General features: G+C 47.3%; 1 protein-coding gene across 1 annotated transcript; it reads right to left on the bottom strand.

The window, feature by feature from the left end:
- Positions 1 to 1,977: 1,977 nt before the first annotated feature.
- On the bottom strand, positions 1,978 to 5,837 carry LOC125522988 (cytochrome c oxidase assembly protein COX15). Its single transcript, XM_048688027.1, has 7 exons — positions 5,464 to 5,837; positions 4,619 to 4,935; positions 3,763 to 3,988; positions 3,442 to 3,687; positions 3,248 to 3,358; positions 2,773 to 2,904; positions 1,978 to 2,513 (listed from the first exon to the last, which is right to left on the bottom strand). Exons 1-7 carry the CDS (start codon positions 5,710 to 5,712, stop codon positions 2,343 to 2,345), a joined length of 1,452 nt encoding a protein of 483 aa, XP_048543984.1. The 5' UTR covers positions 5,713 to 5,837; the 3' UTR covers positions 1,978 to 2,342.
- Between the last annotated feature and the right edge of the window lie 5,660 nt (positions 5,838 to 11,497).

The raw sequence follows: 11,497 nt of genomic DNA, 5'->3' as shown, positions 1-11,497 counted from the left end.
TACCTTAAGCGGCGGATGGAGCAGCCCGGGAGCAAAATTGGCACGTAGGAGTACGCACGCAGGGAGGGGCGATGACAGGAGCACCGCTGGCTGCATCCTATCCATCTACTGCTATCTCCAGGCCGAGTGCCGTCGCGTGCGCCCGCCGGCCCACCCGCCCCATGGCACGGCCGGGTGGCGCCTTTCGTGCTCGTGGCATGCACGCGGCTGCGGTTACCGGTTAGGAAGAGAACAAACGAGGGGTCGCGGGAACGGCACGGCACGGGCTGGCGCCGGTGCATCGGCCGGCCGCGCGCGCGCGCGCGGGGCATGCGGCATACGGGGCCGGCCAGCGGGCTGCAACGGCCGCAAGGACCCCACGTTACGGCCGCGGCCCGGCAGTAATCTCTGGCTGGTGGTTAAGTCAGTGAGCTGTCAGTGCAAGGAAACGGCAGGGAAAGGTGAACCGGCTTTTGTTGGGTGGTGCGGTTGTGCTGCAAGATGACACCGTCCGCTAGTGCGTAAACTCTCTACGTAGTAGAGTAATTACGTTGGAAGTTAGCAGTAGACTGTGAGAGAGGTGAGCCGTCGACCGGCTGTTGCTAGGCGGTGCTGGCGGTGTCGTGGAGCTTACTGTGACGATCAGGCCTGGTGACGATCGTCACTCGCATAATTAATTAGCCCTTCGTTTTGGTTTTTCGTAATGGTGCAGATTAACGTTCTCCGGGCGCTGTAGACGTACGTACTTCCTCCGTTTTTATTTAGTCCGCATGTTAGCTTTGATTAAAGTCAAACTTTGTAAACTTTGATAAAATTTACAAACAAAAATAATAATATATACATTAGTAAATCAATACAATTAGATTCATTATTGAATGTACTTTTATATCATATAGATTTTTTATGATAAATGTTTATATATTTTTTTATAAACTTGATCAAATTTTATGAAGTTTGACTTCAGTCAAATATAATATGCGGAGTAAATAAAGACGGAGTGAGTACGTACGTGGAGGGTGGATATCTACTTCGTTCTACGTCTACCGTCGCTCGCGAACCATATTGCCCATGGATCAGGACGGCCGACACGAAGATTCGGCGCGGCCGTCGGCGTCGGTGGGCAGACAGATAGATAGGGCCAGACGGGCACGTACTAGACGGATAGTGTACGTGTGCAGCCCCTACGATGGCGGTGGCATATTGGCATCGCAGGGGAAGATCGCCACATGGCAGTGACGATGGCAGTGGCGTGCGTCAATGACTGTACGTGGTGGAGACCTCAGGGGGTGCCTCCAAATTTGCTCTCTGCTTCCATCTCCAGGATGGGTTCAGACTTCAGACTTTAGAGAGATCCGACATATGATCCTGTCATTTTGCCACAACCAACTACCATACGTAAATCCACTCTCATTGTTTATGAAATAAAAACAAACATTTCCATTGTCCTCACGACACCAACCTCTGTTTCTTGAATTCACAGGCTTCACCGACAACACTGTTTATTTCAGGCCTGTTTGGAGCGCAAGGGGATTTTGCTATAATCAGGAACAGATTATCCAAAGTTCCTCATATTCCCGTCTCAGTAGCGCCTTAATGGGCTTCGAAACATAAAGGGGAATGTTATTGTGATGACGTTCCGCAGAAAGACATGGCAAAACAAACATTTTTTATGACAATTTTAGTTGCCGCAAGGATGGCAAATTTAGTTAACAAGCACGGCAAATCCTGGCAAAAAAATAAACTAGGCGGATTTGTCATGCTTGCCAACTGAACTTGCCATCCACAAATAACAAAAATTGCCATTCAAATCCTTCGCAATTGCTATGTCTTCCAATGAACGTTCGGTGTTCGGTCGGTACAAGGGTTCAACATAAAACTGTTACTGCTTCTATGTAAACCGATAGTGTACCTCTACACATCCAAAATGTACATTGCCGGGTACATGAACACATACTGGCATACCATTGATCAAAACCTAACGAGCTCACATAGGCATAATTAGGGCGGACAATAAGCACTTCTTGGTACTTATTTATACATTATATACATAACTAGAGATGAACCAAATCTTGGCAGCGTTTTGGTACGTACGTTGTATGTTTCAACAGATAACATCTATCAGAGTACACACTTCTGTACAGCACCCCGAGAATGAGATACTGCATGCAAAATTGTGATGTATCAAAAGAACTTCGAGAAGGGTTTGTACTATTTGGCGCTAGAAAACTACTATGAAGCAGCCTCTACCCAAGAATTGTTTTTTTTACCAAAATACTTTAGCACTCAAAGAAACAAGGGGGCCAGTGCACATTAGAAGGGCAAAATATATCACATAGCCATTGTGACTAATTCATGGCGTGGTATCAGGTTGATTTCACAGCAGAAGCAAGTGACTTCAAGAGAGCTGGTGATGGTCTTCTTAATGTGTGAGTGAGAAGGATCATCAGTGACAGTAGTGTCAATGCCCCAGCTTGATGAGCTGAGCCTAAAGAGGTAGGAACATACATCAGAAGTGTGGATATTCCCAATGTAACCTGAAACAAAACAGGTAGCACAGTTATAGTGCTGCATGTATTAATATGGGTAACGAAATCGTTCGACACCCCGCAAAAAAAAACCGAAACCGTTCGATGCTGCAGTTTCGAAATGTTAGGTTGGGATAATTTTCATAAAATCATTCATCAGCTATACAGAGGTCATGAGTTTTAAATCAGCTTATAAGTCAGAACTGCATGGATAGTTGAAACATTATTTACACAATGTCAACAAGAGAGTCAAACATGTGAACTATACCTGAAGAGCAGCCATCCCAAGTGTGCTTCCAACCAGAGATTTGACCGCTGGATGCATATCTACTTTCTTTGCAGCCAGCCATAAGGCACTCACAGACAATAAGGTGCTTGTAGCAAGAATTCGGTGATTAAGCTACAAGAATGTGAAAAAAAAACATGTTAACCTGCAACAAGTTCTCCGCTGCATAAAAAGATGTGGGTTATGTGCTACAAGAATTAGTGAACTGGTCACAAGAATTAGTACTGATAAGACTCTTATCAATACTGATTGATGCATTTTTTTGAAGGAGCTATCGATTAATATATAAAAAAAGAAGTTTATGATTCTAGCCAGGTTACCCTTCATAGAAAAAATGAATAACTCAAACGCTAAGGAGCTAAGAGAATGAATGAGCAAACCAATTAACAACAGAAGTTTAACACGGCATAATTTTCAGAGCTATAAACTCCTATCATGATTGCGGACAAAATGTTACCTGCACAGTAGATGTATTTTCAAAGAAGTTACGTATAAAAGGCTCCATACTGAACACATCTTCTGGAATCCAACTGTCACCCATCTTCGGAAATGTATTGTATGCACGCCCCTGGTCATAACAAATAATTAGGCATACAGGGCAAACGGAAGCTAAGCATAGTTTCTATGAGAGCAAGAGAAGTGTTGACATACTGCATCATTCCCTGCAACGAACGCTCCAGATATGGCAGTAATGCCTACAACAGCACTGGCAGGAATTGCCAGCTTTCTAAATTTTGCTGCCCCTTTTACCCATTTCATTGATTCAGCCGGAGGGTCTGGCATTACTACTGAAAGAGCAGTCCACAATATACCACAATATATAACAAATGCAGAGGTCAGATGAGCTGCCAGCCTGTATGGGCTAACTCTTGGTTCAACATACTCAGATGCTGGTTCCTAATATGAGAAAAAACGAGTGGTGAACCTCTAAGCCACAAACTTACTAGTTCAACAAGGGCATTGTATTAGTACCTCAAGACCACTTTTCACCATCCACCAGCCAATCAGTCCTTGCGCACCACCAAGTGCAAAAAGAGCAGAGAGCCTGACGCCAAGTTGGCGGGTAACATAGCCTTTTGCAACAAAGTATGCAAAAGGAACAGCAAATACAAAGCCCAAAGCTCTTCCCCACATTCTGTGTGCATACTCCATCCAGTATATAAATTTGAAATCGTCAAGGTTCATTCCTTTGTTCACCCTAGAAATGTTAAATGAATGCTGCTGTCACATTAGCAGAAACATGGAAGGAGAAAAGAGCTAGATGCAACTGACTACAGATGAGAGAAACGAAAGATCTCACAATAATTAGAGCCAAAAGTAAGTTTATGCTTTCTTCCTACAAAATGTGTGAAGTTACTTTACCACATAACTAGCAAAACCATATCAAGTTCTCTAAAAGAGTAACTGGAACAGAGAATAAAGCCCAGCCAAAACTTTCTCACAATTTCTATCAGCACCTTCATATAGGCTGCTAGTGTTGAGATTATCAAGTTAGAATGTGATCTCACAGGCATTTTCTAGCGGGGCCAGTGATGACAATTAATCAATCCTTACGGAGCATCTAATCTAAGGAAATGAAATATCATTTATTTTGTTTCAAGCAACTTAAATATCTAAGCTATGTTTTTGATTAAAGCTGTAAACACTTGTTCTCAGAATCGTAAACTGAGAATGGGATTTGTTAAGGATTGAGGCAAAAGAGACGTGAAAATCTGTAGCACTAGCACCAACAGGACTTCCTTGAAATGCTACGATCGTCTGAGAGGACAGTAAAAATTAAAGACTGGAGCAAGGCGACAAATAATGAATGCATCGATTGCATTCTTACCTCATGTACTCAGGTGACTGCTTGTATTTCTGAAATTCCAGTAGCCACTCTTCTTCCGACATTGGAGGCAAGCCCCCGGCGAACTTCCAGTCAGTCATTGACAGCCCCGAACGTGTGAGCCGAGTGACTCCACCAAGTATGACCATGCTGAACACCCAGGCAGCACATCCAAAGAGCCATATACCAACTGCCTTCTGTGCTTGAGGCCCTTTGGTAACTAGCAGCTTCAGTCCTGAATTTGCTGTTGCGTATGCCATATTTGAATTCAGTGCAGCTGCAGTAGTAGACATTTTCCGTGTGCATTGGCCCATAAAACTCTAACATGATGCAAATGAAGCACCAGTAAATTTTTGGAAATTACTTTCAACAAGTGTAGCATTTTGTAACAGAAAATTGAAATTTAAACAGATGATTGTGATGAGCTACATAGTGTATTCCTTGGTATCAACATATCCAAGGAAAACAATCAACTCTTTTAAGTTGAATAATTGCAGCCGACTAAGACACCATTATCAGGTTAGTAGCATGTGTGATATTCCTCTAACTGCAAAAATTAAAGCATGACCACGGCTAAGCAATAAGCATTATTGGAGCTACAACTACAAGTTTATTACAGCAATCAGATAGCCTTTTCCACTACAACGTAATCAGATGTTAAACTCTAAACCAGAATGTCTCACATCGAGTCCAACATTATGCCACTTTAGACAGAAATCTCACAAAATGGTCACACGACATTCGAATCATAGAAAATTACTGTACGACTCACGCGCCTACAAAATGATGGCGTAACCAAGAGGAACCACGCAAGCAGAGGAAGAGGGGAAGGGAAGAGAAACGCTCACCTTGGGGCCGAAAGAGCGGAAGGCGTGGTACGAGGCAACTCGGGAGGCGGCGAAAAAGCCGCCAGTCGATTGCGGGGGTGGCGGCGGGGGGAGGTGGCGGCCGCCGCCGCCGCACGAGCCGGATCCAACCCTAGGAGGAGCGGGGGGCGGAGCTGGAGCGCTCCTCGGGAGGCGAGGGATCGTCATCAGGGCGGAGGCCTGGTCCCTGCCCCGGCGGAGCAGCGACGCGGCCACCCTGCTCCCCATCATGGCAGGCGGTTGCGCGGTGGCTTGCGGAGGAAGAAGCAGCGGAAGGCAGAGCTCGCCGGAGATTTTAGAAGCGGAAAAATTGTGGGGTTTAGGCGCTGGTCACGTCGTGCATTTCACTACACGCGGAAAATGCGTGCGGGTGTGCACGCTCGGAAATAGGCTGGCCCGACTTCTAGACTAGGCCGAATACGAACTTTCGGCTCGTTCTACACATTCGATCATTTTTTTTCTTCTCAAAGAAGCAATGTTCCTAAACATTTTCTATTACTCACTCCGTCCTTAAGGCATCTCTAACGCGGATTACATAAAAGATGTTAGAAGAGTAAAAAATTGGATTTGTTCTTCTGAACCGCACATAACCGATCCCTTATCGTTGTTAGAGCAGTAAAAAATTTACTCCTCGGCCATCCTGACTCTCAAATATACTCGACCGCTCACCCGTGGAGTAAAATTATCCCCTCGATCCCACGTCGGCACTCTCCCCACCCCGCGCCACATCATCGTAGGTGTTGCCTCTGTGACCATCCTTTGCCTCAATCGATACCCCGCTGCCTTCGTTGCCCGCCTGGCCCCACTTCGAGATGCTCACTGGTTGCTGTTGTCACCAAAATAAAGCTATATCGTTGTCGTCACCGCGTCAATCCCATCGTCGGGAGCACGCACTGCATCTTCTCCTTATGTGCCCCTTCACTGACTGCCGGCCATCTCAAAGCCCCGCCTATCACTAGCATCTTGGGCACTGGCTCAACGCCACCGACCGACCCTGACACCTAATTCGTCCTTCAAGTGTTCAATGAATTGCTTGGGTGAGTTTCTTTGTGATTTTTCATCTCATTTTCTTTTTGGCAATCGAGTTGAACCTGGTCATTTCTAGTGTAGATGAGAGGCTCAAGGAGATCGAGTAGTCCTGGATTAGGGGGTCCTCGGGTGCCCGGCCTATTCATCATAGGCCGCACTGATGGGCCGTGAAGATGAACGCTGAAGATCATCCCCGTGTCCGGGTAGGACTCCTTTATGCGTGAACGGCAAGTTTTAGTGTCCGGATGTATTATTTCCTTCCTCTTCAAGCCGATTTTGTACGACCCTAGGCCCCTTCGGTGTGTATATAAACCAGAGGGTTTAGTCCATGGAGATCATCAGAATTCTCATAGGTTAGAAAGTTGGGGTTTAGCCATTACGATCTCGAGGTAGATCAACTCTTGTAACCCATATTCTCATTGAATACAATCAAGCAGGACACAGAGTTTTATCTCCTTTAAGAGGGCCCGAACCTGGGTAAACAATGTGTCCCCATCGTCCCTTGTTACCCTCGATCCTCAGACACACAGTTTGGGACCCCCTACCTGAGATCTGCCGGTTTTGACATCAATATTGGTGCTTTCATTGAGAGTTTCATTGTGTTGTCGATAGAAGGATCGATGGCTCGCCTTGTCATCAACAACGATATCACGTTTGGAAGGAGCCTAACTTCGAGACAAGTCCTCCAGCTCGGCAGTTTCACCATGGGCACCCACACGGCCACCAAGCCGACGGTGCCCCCGCGATCGCCAGGCATCGCCTCCGCATCGGTCTCGAACACACCGAAAAGATGGATCCGGCGGACATCTCGTCCTTGAACGAACTGCTGGATTGCATCGCCACCCTGGGGATTTCAACGGACTATGATCGGATCGGGGTTAAACCTGACCAGAGGGAAATCAATCTTCCGCCGATCACTCACCTGGTGGCGGTCGTCGAGGAACGAGACAAGAACACTTCCTACCATAAATTAAAAACCAGCTATGTTCGGATCTCCGAACCCATTGAACCGGATATTCTTCCTTTTGAGGAGATCTCGTGTCCCCCGAACTCAGGGTCGGACTTAGAGTCCTGGGAGCACTTAGATCTTCCCAGACCCGAACCGGTGATCTCGGATATTTTACAAGCTCCGAACACAATTTTGGGCCGGGATTTAAGTTTTAGCCCACCTGCCCACCACAATCAATACGCTCCAAGTAATTCAAGCCCTCCAGACATATACGACCTGATGTATGTACCACAGCAACCTTAGGAAACGGTCCATCACTTTTGGGCCAGGTTTCTACTTGTTAAAAACAAGATTAAAGATTGCTGCAACGACGATGCGGTCTCGGTTTTTCATCACAATTGCATCGATGAGGGAATTCGGAATGCCCTCAACCGTCGTCGCATACAGAATTTCACGGAACTATTGCACGTAGTATGGAAGTACTGCGTGATGGAAAGCACATGGAAGGCCCAAAAAATCCAATTGAAACCAGCCGCCTTTAAGCAGCGCACCGCCTGGGCAAAATGGGTACACCCTTACGAGGCATCCGATCACAAGCCTGTCGGCAAGAAAAACAAACCCTTTATGGGACACAGGTCCGTCCTTGACAAACTCCTCGACAAGCCCTGTCAGGTACATGCAACACCGAGCACCGAACCAACTCACAACCTTTGGGCATGTTGGGTACTCCGGCAGGTGGCTAAAAGCGGCGAGGCTATCCTCACCACCGTTACCCCAGAAAAGCATTCTCCGGAGGATGACGGCCTTAACGTCTTTACGGTCTTCGAGACCTTCTCTTCAAATAATCGGCGCAAAAGGGCACTCCGCGACCTCGCCGAAATTAACCAAGTAGCCGCAATGAGTCCATGGAACAACACGACAATAACTTTCACCGCCGCCGATGAACCAAGCACCCGATCAGTCCGAGCACCTGCCACCTTGGTCTTAAACCCAATTGTGTACGGGTTCCGACTTACCAAAGTGCTCATGGACGGCGGTAGTGGACTCAACCTCATCTACGAGGACACGCTCGACAAAATGCATATTGATAGAGCATGCATCAAGCAAAGCAGTACCACCTTTCGAGGTATCATCCCCAACCGAGAAGCACGATGTTCGAGGAAAATCAAACTTGATGTAGTATTCGGCACGCCTGAGAATTACAGGTCCGAAGAGTTGCTCTTCCACGTGGCTCCCTTCAATAGCGGATATCACACCCTTTTAGGGCGGGACGCCTTCTCACGCTTCCAAGCCATACCCCATTACGGGTACATGAAGCTTAAAATGCCGGGGGACAATGGAATAATCACAGTTACAAGTGATCCGGATAAAGCACTCCACGCCGAAAAACAAAACTGCATCCTTGGCCCTTGAGGCACTATCTGAAGCCCTTGTGGCCGAAGAACTAACTACCCTGCGATCCAAAGTTGACAAAGATGATGTGATACTCAATAAGAGGCCCAAATCTACCTCTTTTAAACCAGCAGATGAAATAGTTAAATTTCAAGTGCACCCGACGGATCCTAACAAAACAGGGTCCATTGGAGCACAGCTGGATTCGACGGTCGATGCCGCCCTACGAGCGTTCCTGCGCGAAAATTGGGATATCTTTGCCGGGCACCCTTCGGACATGCCCGGTGAAAGAACATGTGGTGCCCCCATGTTTGGTTTTGGTAATTGATGACAATCTCTATGGACTAATGATTGCCTTGAGTTATACTTGAAGGATTTGTCCATAGGTTTGTCTTGAAGTCCATTTGTTGGTTTCAAGGAGTTTATGAGTTGACCATGGTGCTTTTAAGGAATTATCCAAAGATTGGTCATGTGAGTGTTGAGCTTATTGCAAGCATGTCTTGAAGAATAAGATTGCGTCAACATTCATGTTTACCTTCAAGACATCATCTTAATGGAGAAAGTTGGAAAGATTCAAGGTTGATTATGACCATGTACAAAGAGTGATTCAAGTGATCCCATGGTATGGTAAGCATTATCCATTATGCTTTGTGTACTAACCCATGGTCTATGTGAGAGTTCTTTATGGGGTTAGGTTGCAGTGTGCAAGTTCAAGTGGAGCATCACGAAGAGATCAAATGCTTGAAGCTTGCCGTCCATTGTGGTGACAATGGACTTGTGAAGATGTGCGGAAGAGTGGATCACCCATAATGGAGTATGGGGGAGCAATCAACTAGTCTTCATCGAGCCAACGCAATCAAGAAAGGTGGTCCAACTTGAGGGAGTCAAGATCGCCATCATATAGCTCAAGTGGACCATGTGCAAGGCGATGGTTTGCCCTTGATAGGTTTTCTATTTTACCGGTCTCATGGTGGTAGTTCGGAGACCGGGTTATAGGATCAATTGATGTATTATCAAGGGGGGCTCTCGATGAGTAGCCTGATTGTATCTTTCGTAGAGAGCTCAAACCATTACATCCTTGCATCATCTTTATTGGTTCGTGTTTGGTTCTTCTCTTTGTGAGTTTTGGAGCTTATGGTCATCTTGATGACAAGCTCGAGTTCATCGAAAATGGAGTTCACTAGCATCTTCTATGATGTTTTCGACGTTGGAGGTTATGTCAGTTCTTCTCTGTTGGAGGTCTCACTTGTAACACCCCGGATGTAATTTACCTAATATGTAATCCAACTCTTGCCGTTTCCGGCGCTAAGTTATTTTATTTTCTCGGGTTCGGGTTTTTGTCTCCGTGTATTGTTGTCATTGTCATGCATCTCATATCATGTCATCATGTGCATTGCATTTGCATACGTGTTCGCCTCATGCATCCGAGCATTTTCCCCGTTGTCCGTTTTGCATTCCGGCGCTCCGTTCTCCTCCGGTGGTCATTTCTACCTTCTTTTCGTGTGTGGGGGTTAAACATTTCCGGACTGGACCGAGACTTGACAAGCGGCCTTGGTTTACTACCGGTAGACCGCCTGTCAAGTTTCGTACCATTTGGACTTCGTTTGATGCTCCAACGGTTAACCGAGGGATCGAAAAGGCCTCGTGTGTGTTGCAGCCCAACACCCCTCCAATTTGGCCCAAAACCCACCAAAACCCTCTCCATCATCTAGAGCGTTCGATCACGATCGCGTGGCCGAAAACCGCACCTCATTTGGACACTCCTAGCTCCCTCTATGCCTATAAATATACCCCCCTCCGAAATTCTCGGTTCCCCTCTCCCGAAACCCTAAAAATACCCTCTCTCCGCCATCGGACGCGTCCGTTTCGGACCAGAAAGCGTCCGCCGCTCGCCCGGACCAACCGGGTCACGCCACGTGGCGCCCGAGCGCACATCGCCTCCTCCCTCCGCCGCCGGCCCGGGAAGCCCACCCCGGGCCCCCGAGGCCCGTGTCCGCCGCCACCTACCGCGAGGCGCGCCGCCCTCACCGTGCCGCCCCGCTGCCCATCGCCGGCGTTGACCACCGCCGCCTACCGCTCCGGCGACCGCCCGCGCCTCGCCTCTTCGCCTCACCAGATGCCACCGCGCCGCCGCCTCTCCGTCCGCGGCCACCGCCACCAGCTCCGGCCACTTCGCTGGCGACCGGCCCCCCTCCTCCTCCACGGCAAGTCCAGCTCCGACGAGCTCCCCATCGAACTCCGGCGCCGACCCCGGTGATCCTCGTGCCCGGCCAGATCCAGATCCAGATCTGAAACCCTAGGGTTGACTCCTTTTTTTCCCTAAGTCTGCAGATTATATTGCCATGTTCATCGTGCCGTAACTTTGCATCCGTAGATCTGTTTTGGGCATGTAGCATATCAAAATGTTCGTCTCAGAGAGCACATCTTTTCATCTCATTGCATCATTTTCATTTGAGTTCATCTTGTTGCCCGAAATTCTGTTGGAAGAGTGCTATTGGAGTTAATTGTCAGATCTGCTGCTCCAAATAGCTATTTGTCATTTCTGCCATGATTAATATGTGCATGATATGCCCCTGAGCTCTACATGAGTTTTGTTATATGCTTTGCCATCTTTACAGAGGTGCTATCCATGTTTTTTTGTGATGT

Source organism: Triticum urartu, chromosome 7 (genome assembly GCF_003073215.2).
Source record: "Triticum urartu cultivar G1812 chromosome 7, Tu2.1, whole genome shotgun sequence".
NCBI classification, from domain to species: Eukaryota; Viridiplantae; Streptophyta; class Magnoliopsida; order Poales; family Poaceae; genus Triticum; species Triticum urartu.
The sequence above is the reverse complement of the archived record's forward strand: the minus strand, read 5'-3'. Positions and strand labels throughout refer to the sequence as shown.

Excerpts from the sequence above, each read along its gene's own strand:
- LOC125522988 (XM_048688027.1), bottom strand. The coding sequence starts at position 5,712 with ATGATGGGGAGCAGGGTGGCCGCGTCGCTGCTCCGCCGGGGCAGGGAC. Across the intron at positions 3,688-3,762 it reads TGGTGAAAAGTGGTCTTGAG|GAACCAGCATCTGAGTATGT; the intron begins GTACTAATACAA and ends TTCTCATATTAG. Across the intron at positions 3,359-3,441 it reads TCGTTGCAGGGAATGATGCA|GGGCGTGCATACAATACATT; the intron begins GTATGTCAACAC and ends TGTTATGACCAG.